General features: G+C 40.4%; 1 protein-coding gene across 4 annotated transcripts in view; it reads left to right on the forward strand.

Moving 5' to 3' along the window:
- Positions 1–18,189, forward strand: part of LOC135484056 (inactive tyrosine-protein kinase 7-like) — a 103,009-nt gene that overhangs the window by 3,381 nt on the left and 81,439 nt on the right. For all 4 annotated transcript variants that reach the window (XM_064765138.1, XM_064765141.1, XM_064765139.1 and 1 more), the window contains exon 2: positions 11,835–12,137. In XM_064765138.1, the coding sequence (XP_064621208.1) occupies positions 11,835–12,137 (303 nt within the window). The remainder of the gene's footprint in view (positions 1–11,834; positions 12,138–18,189) is intronic.

The raw sequence follows: 18,189 nt of genomic DNA on the forward strand, positions 1-18,189 counted from the left end.
CTGCTTCTGCTGATTGGGTATGAAATGGAAAGGTAATTCCATGATTGAAGCCAATTAATCGATATCAAGTGTTACATATTCAATTCTTGATAGGCCTATCTTGTTCAGAGAATGACACATGTCATTCTAAAAGTGTCATTTTAAATTGTGATAAAGACTTATAAATCTAAAAATTAGTTGTGAATATTTCTTGCTTATTCCTTGTTGAAAGTCCATCCATCTGTTTTGAAATAAGAGCAATGTCTAGACTTCCTAATTATAGAAGACATGATACGATCATTTAGGCCTGTGCAAAGTAATGTGTGTTTTTTTTCTTCTAATCTTCCCTTGTTGTTGGTCATTTGTAATCCCATAATACATGTAATGTGTGACAACTGCAATAAGCCTTCAAATGAAAGGCAGAGATAAAAATCAACATGGGATTTCATACCTCAGTGGTTATAATTCCTGATCCTGAGATTAGTAGAACAAGGGAAGTGTGTCTAAATACATGTATGTTGGTCTTTTAGTCAAGGGACATGATTAACCAGCATTAGACCCTTGTAATTTTGTCAATAGTGCCGCTTTAAGTCGTATCATCGCTCATCATAGAGAGTGTAGGCCAACCTGGGTTCTGTTGGAAAGTTTTCATCAGTGAAATATTTTCTGTACATCTCGCCTCCCTGCATCCTGACTCCCAAGGTTTTATACACCACCTCAAAATTTGCTAGAAGTTATAAAGTGATGCCATAGTGTGCCTAAAGTGCAGTACTAGTCAGAAAATTAAGTAAGGCGGCTCCTTACTTCCAGTGCTGTTTGTCAGATAACATGGTTTGGTCAATCTTTTCAAGGAAAACCCAGACCATTCAGAAGACAAACACAGGCACCCACAATAGGGTGTCCAGTGTAAATAAAATATTGGGTATTTTTGTTGACACCCGTTTGGCCTTGTGTGTACACTTGCATATTTGAACTGGTAAATTGTGTTCAGCTCAAATATCTGTTTTCTGCACTCATCATTTGTCATGCTGCCCTGTGCAACTGTTTTGGTACCGTTAATTAGGAATTCCAGCTAACTTCCATCCAATTTAAAAGTTTCTAAAGGAAATTTCCATCTAGTATGAGATCACTGTTTGACATGTTCGAGGGCAGAACACAACACTAAGCAAAGCAATTTACCCAAGGTGACAAGCAGGCCATCTCTCTGGGGACTCACTACCCTGATTACATGAAGCAGAAATCAGCTCCTATATACATCTGGGCTCTAGGAAAATTCGTCCCCAGAAAATTCGTCCCCGAGGAAAATTCGTCCCTGGATAATTCGTCCCCGAGGATAATTCGTCCCTGGAGAATTCGTCCCCGAGGATAATTTGTCCCTGGAAAATTCGTCCCCGAGGAAAATTTCGTCCCCGGAAAATATGTCCCCTAGGATAATTCGTCCCTGGGAAATTCGTCCTCAAAGATAATTCGTCCCTGGAAAATTGAACAAAAGTTGAAAGTTTCTGACATTACTTTCTAGGAATAACTACTACTTACTACTTTCGACTTTTCTCATTCATTATATCTCTCTTTACCACTTAATACTACCCTACTAGCTAGTTACCTACTCCACTCTTTTCATAGTAGGTAGGGGTAGGCAGGTGAAATAATTTTTTTTTTCAAATAAGTATTTTTACTGGTCAGAATGAAAGAAAAGCTCTAAACTCTTCAATAAAATATTTCGCCTGCCTAACTCTACCTACTATATAAATAGTGGGGTAGGTAACTAGCTAGTATGGTAGTAAAGAGAGATGATACACTGAATGAGAAAAATCGAAAGTAGTAGTTATTACTACAGTCCATTCGACAAGACTTAAGAGAAAGTAAAGTCAAAAACTTTCAACTTTGTAAAATATTCTGGGGACGAATTATCCTCGGGGACGAATTATCCTCGGGGACGAATTTTCCGGGGACGAATTTTCCTTGGGGACGAATTATCCGGGGACGAATTTTCCGGGGACGAATTATCCGGGGACGAATTTTCCTGTAACCATACATCTGAGTATCAGAGTTCTAAAGTTCTAAAAGTTCATATTTATCATGATGAAGTCAATGCCCTTGACTATGGAGTCAAAACCCATGCCCTGCATTGTGTGATGCAGGGGCTCATGGGGTACTCGGCCTGGTTATGGGTTTTCAGAATCCTTCCTCTTTTGGTGCGGGCTATTCATGTCTCGCTATCATCATCCATCATAGACAGACCCTGTCTGACTTGTGAACAATCCAAACGCGCTCATCCTAAAGGTTCCTGTTCTATAAAAAGACGCACAAAGCTCAGCAGTGGTTTGCCGAGTTGAATTCGGTAAACTTCTTTGTTCGAATGATAGTGCCACTTTGAGATTTCTCTTGATTAGCAGAGATCGTCAAAATGGATGAGAATTCAGCCAAGTTGGCTGTGTTTGAGTCCAGTGGGTGCAGTACATCAGTAGGACGGTTCGTGGAGAAACCTGCGCTTTTTCTTTGAAAGTTTCTCAGATGATATATAGGGGGGACTATTGACAAGGATGAACAGAGCTTAGACCTGGTCTTTTTCTGAGGAAAATTCCCCCATTTCTTGCCCCTCCCCCTTGCTGCTGTCAACTGGTTGCGATCATGTAGTCAATATGGAACTTGGACTTCCACTGAACTTCCCAAGTAGTGCTGCGCTTGCATGACACCATCATCAGTATTATACACTCTACATAAAATGGGCAATCTTGTGTGATTTATGGGCACTGTGTGACCTCCCTAAATCATTTGTTGTCTTGCTAGTCTTTACAGAATGGGTTGACTCGGCACGTTGCACAGAAGGTCGGGAGCTAGCAACTCTTATCATTATTATACACATAGGGAAAAATTAACTGCAATCTGACGTTGACAGTTTTATCATCTATTTTGATATGAAAATTAAGTTTATGGTCTACTTTATTTATGAATGCTCGGTTTTCCCTGTTCCCTGTACTTGCTGTAGTAATGGTAGTGATACTTAGTAGTGAATAAGATATGAAAAGTGGGATGACTAGAAGTGTATTGGCTGAGAGTTCTCATCCTCACAATTTGAATGCCTTGAATTTTGAAATTTTCAGAAGAAATATATTCTGATCTCTCCAGAACAACAATGCAGTTACCAGTACAGTAGAACCTCTCTATTAAGGACACTCTCATTACTGACAAATGTTGTCCATAACAGGGAGGTATCCTGACTAGAGAGGTCAAAATGAATGACGACAACCAATTTGGGACCAAAACAAGTGTCTTTTATAGAGAGGGTGTCCTTAATAGAGAGGTGTCCGCTAAGGGAGGTTCCGCTGTGCACGATGTGGGTGAATCCCATAGCGTGTACAGCAGCTAGGGATAAATCGTGATTTTCTGATATCAGCGAAGACCGATACTTTCACTTTGATGGATCTGAGTCAGAGCTTGGAACTGGTGTCAAGAATTGGCATGAACATCCGTGGAGTGGTGATAACTTGCTCTATTTGGATTTTTCGGTATCGTCTGAGAAGTCATGCTATTTCTTCTTTAAAAATTAGCTAGAAGAACCATTTAACATGAGGAAGAATTTCGCATCTCTTTCGAAAGTAGGTTTGGCCAATTTTAAGCCATATTGAGCTGCTTTCAAGACCAAATACCTGAGGTTTTTGCGTCCCGAGTGAGTGAGCATCAAGTCAAGATTTGCATTTGGCTAATTTTGTTTTGAACGATACTCCTACCCAATACTTGCCCACAAAGATTTAATTGGACATCCAAGTTTCATTTCTCCACAAGTTATCCTTGCAAGACGCATATGTCATCTTCTTGCTGCTGTGGTTCTGAGATGTCATGTCTCTGAAGGAAGTGCATACTTGACCTAAAACTTGATAGACGGGACTGTTTCCTCAACCAGTTGAGCACTTTGTAAGATTCTGCACTTCCTACTTTTAGTCTGATGAGATCTTGCAAACATTTCTGTGTGCATTATAGGCAGGGCTAGCTTGGGTTCCCATATTTTTTCAGCGAATAGTTCATTGGAAGGGACTGTCCACTTATAAACCCAATTGAGATGATCTTGCTGTAACAAAATTAAGAGATATCCATGAAGTCATTTGCAAAGTTACTTGTTTGTCACACACACCAGTCCCAGGGTTGTAGGGCCTTACGTGTCAAGATCCTAAGCAATATCTTTGACATCTGTGACTCGCTCTACCAAAACTAGGCGCTTGTCGCATCTGAACTCGACAGGTTGATACGGACTTGTTGTTCATTTCCCTATTGTAGACCTTTTGTGAAATCTATTACAAACTGATTTGGTCACATTTCACAAAAGGCCTACAATAGGGAAATGAACAACAAGTCCGTATCAACCTGTCAAGTTGAGATGCGACAAGCGCCTAGTTTTGGTAGAGCGGGTCACATCTTTGACATGACACCCACACCAACTGTTGTGCTAGTACTGCTACTGCATTGATTAGTAGAATCGTTTGTTGTGATATCACTTGCATTACTCTCAGGTGAAAAGTTCAATCCATTCACGAATTTACTCATGATCAGTTATGTCACGTTGAATTCATACCAAATCTTAGCATATCAGAACCTGTTCTAAGATAGTTCTGAAAAGAGAACCTTTTGTGTTGATCTTTCAGTAAAGTTCCTGATAACTTAACAGAAAATGTGGATCTGAACTAAAAGTTGAGATGCACTGCCCCCCCCCCCCCATATTTTTGAATCTGGTAGTTGTTAGCAGGTGTGGCTGATTTATTCTGGTCAGGATCACAGCTCTGTGGAAAAGGTAAAGCACAAAAATTTGCCCCAAACAATGGAGAAAAGGAATAAATCATCGGTCTTACTTGAGCAAGGCACTTTATCCCACTTGCTTCTCTCCATCAAGGAGTAAATGGGTACCTCGCTGGCAGAGTTGGCACACTATGAATGTTAGTCCTGAGCACTGTATAGCTGCAGCTCGGACCTGTGATACTCTCAGAGAGTAGAGCTTGAATCATGAATGTACAGGCCAATAGCTAGGGGTAATAATGTGAAGCGCTTTGAGCGACTGAAACCAGTTGGATTTAGCGCTATATAAGTCTCATGATTAGTATTATTAAGCTATGTTGCTCTCATTTCTCAGATGGACCTTGATGGTTTGAAATGAACATTTTGCGTTTCACTTGCACTATGCAGCCCCTTGCAACATGTCTCCTGAATAGCGACAATGGTATTTATAACGGTGGGTCCACGGTGAGCGACAATGAATGATGTTATTCTATTGTTTGGGTCGTTTGTATCACCATCCGATTGAATAAGATCCTCAGGGCACTTCCCAAGCCTTTGTCCCCTTTGTGAGCCTGGTCTTGATTTGACCCCTTCCTGCTCAGTTTGGACCTGTGTATGCTATTCCCCAGTGCAGGCTGGCTGAGGGTAGCAAGTGGGGTCTCACTAAATTAAGAGTCATGAGCCGCGATACCAAGTACCTAGCAATATGTAAATTGCCACTGAGAATCTCAGATTTCTTCAGAATGACAAACTAAACAGATGAGGTTACTGACCAATACAATGGATAGTGTAAAGAAAACAGTTTGTGCATGAAAAAAATAAAGAAATACGGAAAAAATTGTGATTCTCCAAGTCTAATTTACCTATTAGATGATACAATGGGTAAAGTTGTTGGGGACAAATTTCGGAGCCAAAGGTTACCAGTTTCTTTTTCTTTGACCTACATGAAAGGAAGGGTTAAGGAAGGAATATGCTCTGTAAGCTAAAGAATGTATTGTACAATGTACGTTAATTGAAAGCCATCAATTTCAGCAGGATCATCATCATAAATGAGGCAGGTAGAATGATAGTCTACTCTGAAAGTGCAAACGCACCTGATCATTAAATGAAAATATTAGGTGTTCAAATGGTTACTGTAAACCCCTTTATTTTCACAGGTTCAATATTACTGTGCGAGGGTAACGATATAGCCCTTTTGCTAGTCGATTTCAAGAAACTTTTTTTGTGGTGATGATGAGAGGCCCCCTTCTGACATTTGTTCAATTAGCTATCCAACAGGTGAATTGGTGAATTACATTTACTGCTGTTTGCATGATAATTGCTATACCCCAATGCCAAATCACTGGCCATAGCAGGCTTTCTATGAGAGGCTAGCGTTGAAGCTATAAAAGCTACATATCCAAAGTGTTGCTTGTTTGAAATGTTGGTCAGAACTTGACCTGAGAAGATGCCGGTTTTGTCTGGGAATGTGAACCAGCTGATTCAATCTATCACTAGCCATCATCACAACCTCTCACTGAATGGCGAAGCAGAGAACACCCAGTTCGTGCAATATTGAAAAGCCTTTTGAAAATGGTTCCATTGATACTGGTCAGAAGTAACATCCTGTTGCAGTGACTTCTGCAACTTCTGATGATGCTATTCTCAATGTTTGGTTGCACCATTAAGAGGACTCCTGGATCCCCAATATCCGGTTTTTGCAATCTGACTGCTCTGCCCATATCCGTTTTTTGCAATCTGACTGCTCTGCCCATATCCTTTTTTTGCAATCTGACTGCTCTGCCCATATCCTTTTTTTGCAATCTGACTGCTCTGCCCATATCCGTTTTTTGCAATCTGACTGCTCTGCCCATCCGTTTTTTGCAATCTGACTGCTCTGCCCATATGCGTTTTTTGCAATCTGACTGCTCTGCCCATATGCATTTTTTGCAATCTGACTGCTCTGCCCATCCATGTGGGCGTGCCTCATCTAAAAAAGACTTGTGGAGAACACTTGCCCAGTCGAGAAATGGGATCACCTCAAGCCCTGAATGAGAAGAAAACTGCTAAATATATTTGAGACATATTTTGATCTCTATAAACTTACCATAGCCAGTCTAGTCGGTCATTTTGTAAGCTTGTCCTGTTGAAAGCAAGCAACTTCACATTCAAGCCAGATTTTAAAAAGCAGCACCCGTAGAAAAACATCACACTGCCCTTCCAGGACAGATGTTCACCCACATTGTTGTCATTTACGGCTTACAAATACAATACATTTTAATAGTCTTTTCTGATCAAGTTGTCCTTAATTAGCCCTGGTTCAGAGTGAAAAATTTGCAATGTACCCTGGTCGGCCACAGATGAATGCTTTGCTAATCACATTCATAACATATCATGTCAGCATCGATCAATGTCGATATCATTAATGGTATCTAATTAGTTGGGGCATGGAAAATCTCAGCAAAATGCACTGGCCTCCCTGCAGATCAGTTTGGCTTCAAAATATCAATCTGGTCATGGACATTAGAACATTGTAGAAAAGTGTTTCCTTGAGTGCTCTGAGTACACATGGAGCAACGCTTTGCTTTGGGTTTCGAGCAAATCTCTTCACCATTCCATGTGTCTGTGATGAATGTACTAGAAATAACAGAAGTGCTTTACTGTTGATAAGTATTTGCCCGTGGGCTGGTGTACTGCATTGAAGTTTGATCCACCTATAGAGGATGGAGAACCACAATTAAGCCATCTTGACACACAAGGCTCCGAGATCGCAGGGTCGCTTTGGTGAGCTCTATATTAGACTGCCTGTTATCAAGGTGGGGATTGGACGAATATTGGGGTATGATGCAGGAAGCAGCCCTATGCAGTGAATGAAAAATAAAGAATTTATTCCTTTACGGTTATTGCTGGTGATGCCCATCAATAACATCATCATGCTTTTGACAACATTATCCTTGATGCCATCTCAAGATATTGGTTGGAATTCTTTATTCTGTTAAGGTAGCCCATCAATATTTTAGCATTCTTGTTGTGATGTGGTCCCTATGAGGATTCTAACAACGCCGGGTTTGTTGCGCTTGGCAAGGTTACGTTGTCACTACATATTTGCTGATATCATTCATATGACTACGAATGGTAGCTGCTTCATGAAGCGGTTTCCTTGTATCCCTAAAGCAAAGAAATCTGGACACCAAGTCTGCTAATAACCCTTTTGTGAAAATTTGCTGTGAACCAACCTAGCATACCTTTCTTTTTTGACTCCTGACAGCAACCCTTCTCTAATCTCAACTGTTTCCACTCTGCTTTCTCAAAATAGGCTACTTTGGCTTATTATCCCTATGTATTTTGTCTTAAAGAGATCCATTCGTGGCTCAAGTCTTTATTTAGACGAGCTGAACGTGGTAAAAATAACTAAAGTTGTGATTGTTTCTTATGTAGCTCATTGGCGACATAATCATCTACCGGAGGGGAACTCGAAATTGCTAACATTTACCATTGGGAGCTTATTCCTGCCCTTGGTTTTAACCGGGCCATTCAAAACTCCCCACTTTTATAAGCGTTTCCTTTAAATACTTATCATTTCTCTTCATCGCAGCCATGCCCACGGCCCAATCTCTCTCTATCACTTTTAAACCTTATTGCAGCTACTCGCTCTTCCAGCTCTTCATGGTTTACTCACTAAAGTTCTTACACCCATTCTGGACTCTGTTTAGATGAACTGTTTGATAGCAAATCCAAGATAAAGTAAAAGGTGAACGAAAATGTTAGAAGTATATACCCTCTAATCTTTAGCTCGATATCAGTATTCTGAGATTGCAGTGTAAACCTATGATGCTGTACTTTCTGAGGTACTTGGAAGCCATGTTGCAGATTTATGATAAATGTTTTCTGATATGGTCTGAAGTGGCCGTGTCTCCTGCCATTTTGCTTAGCAAGAACTTGGTTGTGGGTGTAGATATTGGTTTATGGAGACTTAAGGCATCATCTAATGGAAGAGACGTATGTTTGAATGCCATTCACAGAAGATGTACTTTTATTTTGGAAGACAGATTTTAAAAGGAAGTAGCCTACATTTTATACTTCGTATACCAGTCAGGGCATCACTTGGCAGGCTCGATGAAACAAGCTGTTTGTCAGGCAAAATACCTTCCTTAGCTGTATCCTGACTGACTCCAAATAAGCTGTTTGGTATACAATCAAACATTGTTGCTGTTTTCTGACTGACGCAAGCTATGATTGCTGTTAGTTTGGCAGGGAATATCTGTTATAAACAACTGGTACAGCAACTGTTTAGTGGGGGGACAGACAGCCTCAGCTATTGGGACTCAAACAAGCTTGAAGCTGTTTTGTTGGAAAGGGAAGTCATTGACCTTAGTTCAGTCAACCTCTTCTTCTTCTGTGTTTGTTGTGTAGTTGGGGTGGAGGTCTAATTCACCTGGGTCTTTGCCATTAGCTGTTAGTAGGCTATTGACCGCCTCATATTGCGACTGAAAATGCCCAAGTGAACCAGCTAAAGCAAGGAAGAGCTTCAATAGATCTTTCCTGATCAATTTGTACCTGCCCAGCCAATCAATGATACCTTGCCACTTTTTCCTCCCAGAGAGATTGCAGGGCAGGTGAACCCCAAATATAAATGGAACGGTTTCCAATTTTCCTCTGAACAAAATGGCTGAAAAAATAGCTGCTGATACATCATCAATCAATTTATCTTCAACTCAGCATCAGTTGTTTATCAAACTTTGTCTGTCTGGTTTCTAATTTGAAGAATTTATGTTCAGAATGGTTAATATAGTTAGGAAAATCCATGTGCGGTTTTAAAATAGTGATTTGCTTGTAAAACTTTCCAATCGGTGATTGATGAGTTTTGAGCTGAACGTGTTTGAATATTGGATTCCATGTTATTGACTTCCCTTTAGGATTGGTGTTCATGGTCCTTCTTTCTTGTATTTAGTGCCAAAGCTTCTTGGTATGATTCTGCATCGTTATCTGATTATCATGACGTGTGATTCATTTGAGATATCTACTTGTTTTCTGTGATGTGAAACATCAAGTTTGACCATTTGAGAGGAGATGGTCAGCTAGGCTTTACTTTCTTAAAAATTTTGGGTTTGAGCAGCAGATTAAACTCATGTCTGCCAGCGGTTCAAGACCAGTTCAAATGATTTGAGGATAAGGAGTTCTGTATTGGTAACCGGTTATCAGTTGAAATCAGATACAAGGGCAATACAGGCCACAAATCTCATGCAGATCTTCTAATGATCACCAAGAATGTCCGAGGCATTCTTCCAACACCCCTTTGATTACGAGTGGAATTGCTCGATGGCTGGGTGAACAGGAAGGGGCGGCATGTTCGTTTCACAGCTGAGCTGGTGGACATCGACGCTAGCTGGAAACGAATGGTGGAGCAGGAACTGAAGATGTGTTCAGAGATAACGCTTCAGGAAAAGAGATCTCAAAGCAGGAGCCAATGGCAATGTTGAAATGTACCTTTGGCAAACTGTTAGTTTGTTCTTGAATGGATTCATCTGTTCACGAGTATGTTATAGATTAAATAAAGTTTATCTTTGCACAAGACTGTAAATTAATGAAACATACCTTGACGTTTCATAAAAACCATTTCATCAGAAGAAATGATTCTCATATTGACTGCTAGGGGTAGACGAGGGAGCCTTCAAACCTTCTCACGTATGGGACCACGCATTGGCCGCTTCCCCTAGCGGTCAATAGGAGAACCACTTCTTCTGATGAAATGGTTTGAGTAACCATGAAACATCAAGGTATATGTTTCATTAATTTACTGTTTCGTGCAAAGATAAAATTTTTCCAATGTTAGTTTGTTTATTTTGAAGTATTGTAAGGGAGTTGTCCCTACATGATCTCTCACGTGACACCTCACCACACTGTGCCATGCGAGTGTCCCTCTCTGCTGTGTCTAAGAGCCCTTTAGTCTGCTTGTTTATGCTACTTTTGCGAGACGATCTAAGCACTTTCTGGCCATGAAAGAGCACTATGAAATTGCGAATATTACTTTGTTGAGTACCTTGGAGTGCCACTCAGTCATGGTGTGATGTACATTGAACAACCATCTATTTCATCATTAGTTCTGGTATTTGAAATTTCCGCTTCATTACCTGGTTACTGCTAAAAAACCGGTATCTCTTATATTGGCAGAATAAAAAGTTATCTTTGGCTTTGAATGATAAATTCCAGCACAGTACGACTTTGACAAGTTTTGACTTCGAATAAACAGTGGAATAGCAGCTTTGGAAAGCGCTGTCTGTCTTTAATTTCAAAGGTTAGGAGTCGCTTTGTTGTTTGAAACTATGAACTGACCGAAGGCGAAGTAGCTTGTGGATGTTTTAGAAATAGCTAACACTTGGTTAATCTTCCCACACCTTAGCTGTTAGATATATGAGCGCAGTCATGTTTTGGATCCCGCTTACATACTCTGATCATCAATCTTGCAACTTTTTCCATCATCAGTCAGCAGTATTTATTGAAACTAGATCATTTTAAGATTGATTTCATGGAGCAAGTCTTTGATACAACTTTCGTAATCAATCAATAATAAAGTCTTGGGGCAATCCACCGATTCATGTGTTGATCCCAGTTGATTAATGAGGAATGTAGTTCTTTTGGCTTCGTTTGCCGGAGTTCGATAATCAAAGGAATTGGCAGTTTCAAAATTCTTGTCTGGTCTTGCAGATAACTGATCACCGATCTACATTGTAATTATTTTATATTTGAAATGTTGCTTTAGATCGAGATTGAAACGTGTCAATTTCATAACACTTTGAAACCATAAAATGGTTGCTTACAATGGCTTTGTTTGCGAATCGACACAAATTGACTGTTCACCCAAGATGGCGCTCACAGCGTGTTGCCAAGAATTAGTATTACTCAGTGAAGAGGATTCCATGGCATTGTAACCACCAGAACCCTTGGTTGATCTGTGATGACCAGAAGCATGACAAGTGGACATCCAACCCATTTGCTGGCTCCAATTGACAAGAGTGTGGATTCAAATTGCCCAAGATCCTAATTCGAGACTGTGACCTTGCCCTTGGTGACTTTAACCTTGACCTCGATCTCTCCCTTTCTACTTGCAGGTCCAAATGGAGCCTACTCACAGGACAATTTTTACTTCAGTGTCAAGCCAGAGAGCCAAGACGTTATAGAGGGCGAGAAAGTTATATTACGATGTGATGTCTCAAATAGGAAACTTATAGTTTTTCATTGGACGTTAGACGAAAAGCAATTATTAAACACATCCCGGCGATTTCAGGACGGGAGTAATCTTATAATAACGCGGGTTAATCGGGGTGAGGATGTGGGGAGTTTCCTCTGTATAGCCACAAATGATTCGACAGGATACTCATTGAAAAGTAAAGAAGCCGTACTGAATATTTTATGTAAGTATCAAACAAATAAATTTGTATTTCAGTTGAAGTTGCTTTAAAAATCATCCAATTTAGTCCTGTGTCTTACAGATTTCCAAATGCACAGATTTTGATATATTGGAAATTGAATGTGCTTGCTTGTTTTTGCGATGTCCAATCATTCTTTCAGTTTCAGGGTGGCATAGTATACTGATCAAACAACCCATGGCCAAATCATTTCCATCACGCCTGATTTGGATCATGCAATACAATTTGAAATCAAATTCTCCTTTTGTTTTCCTGTTATGACTTGGAAGACTGTGACATTTTGTTTGCAGGTTAAATTGATGTTAACATTTTGTCAAGAACCCCAGAGATTACTTACACAGCCTAGTTGGCAGAAAATATAACCGCCACAAACCCAACATCTGTAATTTCCAATAAGATCATGACGTCTTACAACATGCTCTCTGATAGCATACGTCCCCTGAGATTCCACTATTTCTCAATTTCCATTTATTTGACCGGTGATGCCCTGAATCCATGAGACGGCATAATTTGTCAATCGAATTGCTAATCAAATTGAAAACTGAACAGATTGAATTGCTTTGAGCAACGAATATCTTAAAAAGAATCTATCGGGGATTTTTTCATTGTTCTGATTCGCTTGACAAGTTGGCTGGCCAAACATTGACATTTCTTGTGGAGGGAATGGTTTCTTGACATTGTATTGAGATTAATTATGGCCAAGAGAGTGACTGAGTCCACAACTTTTGTGAACCGGGCGCAGATAGTTCCCTGCAAAAGGCCCATGTCTGGGCCAAGACGCCTAATTTGATGATGATAATGATGATGATGAGTAGGTCGACTCAAGGAAACTTTGGCAGTACAATTTTACTGTCTTGCCCTTTGTTATGATTTCTATGACAATCTACCATATTGATATTAGAAAATTCTTTGTTCAGAAATATGTTAAGGGGAAGTGCGAGGTGTGACTTAGATCAAAGATAGAAGACAGCTGCAACCAGGGACTGTTTAAAATCAATGAGTGAATTGTGATTTAAACTTATACTGAATGGAGTGCTGCTTTGAAAACTGAAATGGCATGAAAACACTTGCAGACAACCAACTAATGCAAATTTGATTATAATACTGTCAAAATATAATTTGTTGATTAAAAAATGCCAGGATGAAAGCTGAAGTAAGCAGTGGCACTTTGGGAAATGGTATTGCTTTGTTATGTCATGATATCTTGGAAGTTCTAAAACATGCATAAAACCTAAAAAAATAAACTTAAAAGTGACCTATTGTCGATCATTCTAGTCCTAGAGTTTGGCAAGAATTTGGAAACCTAACTGGAAGGCCCAAAGATCATGGCTAATGTGAATGACCAACAGTACCCACAGTTACAATATACCATACTCTAGTAGCAGTAGACTGCTGGGACCAAACTACTACAATGACATGCACAAAGAATGACATACTAAGCGTTTCTGACAGCTCCCACAATAGGTTTGATAAATAGACTCAGTCTCTCAAGCAAATGGACCATGATATCAATATCATTCTATTCAGGAGATGGTTTGCTCCCCAAAATAGCTGTGTAAACTTTCAAACTTAATGAATTCTGAGGTTGGCAGATATCTTGAATAGTTTTAAAAATGGTCTGCTGCATATGTGAGGGGACCATCTTAAGAGGTATCCATGTGTCAAAGATAAAAATCCTGCTGCCAACTTGTGATTATTATTTGATGTATTTTTAAAAAGTTGTGCAGTGTTTAGCTTGATTTTAAATGTTTCAACCGCGAGAAAAGTTCATGCATTGGCCGCTTCCTGATGCCCCATGAGAGAACCTCTGCAGGGCCCTATGTGATAGTCATTGCCAGGCACTTTTCAACAGGAAATAATCAACTCTCCTGTATGAGAGCATTCTATTTCAGTTTGTGCTCATCATGTCTATTTATTCGATTGCCTCACATTGTCAAAGTGTATTTTCTTTTGGCAGTCAATGATATTGTCCAAACACTGTCCCAATGTGAGCTTGTCATTCATAAAATGCTGATCAAATAATCAAAATTAGGAACTGAAATGCCAATATCCGGGATGGCAATATCCGGAAGGAAGAAAAATTCCCAGTGTGTTCCACCGTTCGTTGTCCGTTGTGAGTCCATAGGTTTGCTTGCATTATGTGTTTGAGTACCCCATTTAGTCCACTGATAAAAGTGGTGTCGATTATGATTCATACTTTGAAGTAATTTGTCAGTAAGCTGTCAATAGTTGATGTTCAAAGGCGGAGCAGTTTTTCACGTTAGATGGCTGAGTGAGCAATTCTAATGATAGTATTGGGGGAGAACATCTGGCTAGTTGTACATAGTTGGAACATTAATGTTCCCTCCTTGGCCACATCCTATAGCAAAATGGTCAAACGAAATACATTGTATTTGCAGAAAGGCCAATGCAACATTGATTGGGCTTTCTCTGTAGAAACCTCAATATCCTGCCGTAGGCGGTCAGGAAGTTTGACCCAAAGTACCAATGTATCCTTAGCTCAGGCTTCATGGTCAGTGCGACCTTCACCACAGGGCCTCCTGTGTCTTTCCATGTTAACCAGCCTGTGTGAAGGTTCCAGATGGTTTCCAAATGAAACCGCTGACTGGCCAACTAGTGAAAAAAGTGCTCCAATTGATGAAAACTGGCGATGTATCCAATCAATGGGAAGGATTGGAAGGTACATTGGTAACCATTTGCTTGGGCACAATCACTGCCTGTCAACGATGATGGATCACACTTCATCAACAAAACCCTGGCTTGAAAATTCCAAAGCCACGTTTTTTTGTTAAAAGTTGGAATTGAAAATGTTGTGCGTGGACAGGATGTAGATGATTGATTATATTCGGATCTACTTTTGAAAAATGTGCATAATTTGAATGTGTATTTTCCTGGTTTAACCCCTGGATCTCATTTGTCCGAGATGGTGTTAAAATGCCTTTGGTCCTTAGGTGTGTCAGGCCAGAAATCATACACACCAGCAGCAAGCTATGAGCTGCATGATAAGGCTTGACATTGATATTAACAATTAAAAGAAATAAACACTCAGAACCTAACCAGGCCATACACCATATCATATTGTTATGGAATACATATCAATGCTTCTGCGCAAATTAATTTCGTTTCAGTCTCATTTTCTACTACCAATGTTTCAATGTACTAAGTTACAAACCTGAGAATCAAGGGTACATTCAGTCCCAGTCTAAGTTGACCGAAGTCTCCTCTGTACCTTTTGTACACAAGACTGTACTTCAGTGTGCAGTTAAATCTGCTGACCCAGAATGAAGTAGGCTCCCTCTGAGTCCGCTGCATTGCTGTTGTGCATTGATGGCTGTCCAGGTTCTGGGACAAAGATAACTACAGGGCTGGTAAACACAGTGACACTCCGCCCTGTCAGCATGATTGATTTATGTGGAATTATTTGTTCTTTTCAAAACCAGTGGTGCACCGAAATGGCGGTCACATTTAAGACATTTCATATTTTAAATGGGGGATGGGACATCTGTCGTATTTAAGGTACGCTGGGATGAGAGAAAACGTTTCGAGAGTACTTGTAGCCTCGTAATGTAATAACCTTGAATATTCTCCTTACCAGTCGGCCATAAACTACTCATGGTTAAATATGACCATCCTGACCTCATGGTATATAGAATAAGATGCAAAAATCTTGATGGTCGAGATGAATCATGACTGGGATTTCTCGATCTGATCATATTGATATTCGAGAACTTGAAACCCAAATTCAGTCTGAGAAGAAATGGACCGTTATGAGGTGTTCGATATGATCGTAGCTCTCCCCTACAAGACCATTGTTGACCTTGGTCTGGGGAGTTATGTCTGGGTTACCTGGGGAGGGAAGAGCTTCCTGAAGAACCTGCCTTGGAAGGCAACCAAGTCTGGCTGCAGTTTCAAACTTACATGGCAGTTTCAGGTCAGCTCATTTGTTTCTGTCAAAAGTTTCTTGACCTTTTAGGTCGTTACTATGACAACTGTCTTAAGTACCCATCTGTCTCTCTTTGATCTCCACCGCCACAATTCCTTGCAGTAGTCCGTTAGTTTTTTCTTGGCTTTATTTCAGAAATGAATATTAGCCACTGAAATCTAGTTCTTTCAATCATGTCAATGCATTGGGCTGACTGGAGCCTGCGGCCTCAGCAGTTCACCAAAGGTGCAGGATGTGTAATACTTCAAGCATAGAATGATGGATCTTTAAAAAATGAGAATGGATTGGCGCAGCATTAGGAAACACCATTATCATTATCAGAGCGACCTTCTGGCCTAAATATCTCGATCAAAGTCACCCCTTGATATGGCGGTGATAATGTGCTGCGGAGAGTGGCTGGATCAGGTATCACATACTTTTAGGTTGTGACCTTGTGATGGTGATTCTATGTACCCAAGTCTGGTGTGTTTAGTCTGAACATCTAGCAAACATTTCACTGCCAATCATGCAGTCAGTGGGAAGTATGTTTATCACTGATTCTATTGACTATTCCATCACATTATCAAAGCAATGTCATCGCTGGTATGCAGTCTAAGTCCTTGTGGCACATGCTGTCCCCTTCTTGAGAGACCACATGGAAGATATTTGCTTTGTAAGATCATTTCAAGTATCATTGTTTATATTGTACCCTTGAAGAGGGAGGATATAGGATGATATTTGCCTGAGATTTCTTTGTAAAACATTTGTAGCTGTTTTTATTAGTCTTTACTCCACAAATACACAAACACCTCATTTACTGAATGCCGCTTCATCATTATAAACCAGCAAAAAGTTATTTTTTCCACTGGCAATCAGAAGAAGTATCATTGGCCAGTTTGTTGCAAATTGTAAGCTGGTATCAGTGCAGATGTAAGCTGGTATCAGTGCAGATGTAAGCTGGTATCAGTGCAGATGTAAGTTGGTATCGGTGCAGATGTAAGCTGGTATCGCTGCAGATGAACGCTGGTATCGGTGCAGATGTAAGCTGGTATCGGTGCAGATGTAAGCTGGTATCGGTGCAGATGAACGCTGGTATCGGTGCAGATGTAAGCTGGTTTCAGTGCAGATGTAAGCTGGTATCGGTGCATAATAAGCTGGTATCGGTGCAGTTGTAAGCTGGTATCGGTGCAGATGTAAGCTGGTATCGGTGCAGATGAAAACTGGTATCGGTGCAGATGAAAGCTGGTATCGGTGCAGATGTAAGCTGGTATCGGTGCAGATGAACGCTGGTATCGGTGCAGATGTAAGCTGGGATCGGTGCAGATGTAAGCTGGTATCGGTGCATAATAAGCTGGTATCGGTGCAGTTGTAAGCTGGTATCGGTGCAGATGAAAACTGGTATCGGTGCAGATGAAAGCTGGTATCGGTGCAGATGTAAGCTGGTATCGGTGCAGATGAACGCTGGTATCGGTGCAGATGTAAGCTGGGATCGGTGCAGATGAAAGCGCGTAAAGATTAGAGCAGTTTGTGATATTTTGTGATAAAATACCTCAGGGGTTTGGTATTTGTACACAAGCTTCTGGTGTGTTTGCACAGTGTAAGCTTGTTTGTACTTTAATGGATAAATGTTATTGCACTTCTGATACAAATGGATATAAATCTGTTAGGTTGGTGTCTGGTTTTTTCTAGTGAGGAAACTTCAAAAGGCTGCATGCACTCATATTTATATCGCCATCTTTTAAGTGTCCTCTCATTTGTTTTGTCGGCAATGAGGTTTTCCTCAGAACTTCTTATCAGCGATAAAAAGATGATTATCACCATGATGAGCGATAGAAATTATAGTTTGTCTTCGACATCTGGGTGCGCTTTCTCAGAGGTCCATGCTGCATCTCGTAGAAAGTAACCTTGGTTCTAGGATTTCTGAATGCCATTTCCATTAATGACAATCATTAAATAAAAATGACCAAGGGTTACAGTTACTAGTTAATCTCGAGCGTTGACTTAAAGATGATGTACATCGGTACTTCAGCCACTGAGGGAAAATGTCTCGGGGGTAAGGTGCAGGGCCCCTGATTTCCTCAAGATGAGAGAAGGATTGAACCCACAACCTTTACT

The sequence above is a fragment of the Lineus longissimus genome, chromosome 3, assembly GCF_910592395.1.
Source record: "Lineus longissimus chromosome 3, tnLinLong1.2, whole genome shotgun sequence".
Lineage (NCBI taxonomy): Eukaryota > Metazoa > Nemertea > Pilidiophora > Heteronemertea > Lineidae > Lineus > Lineus longissimus.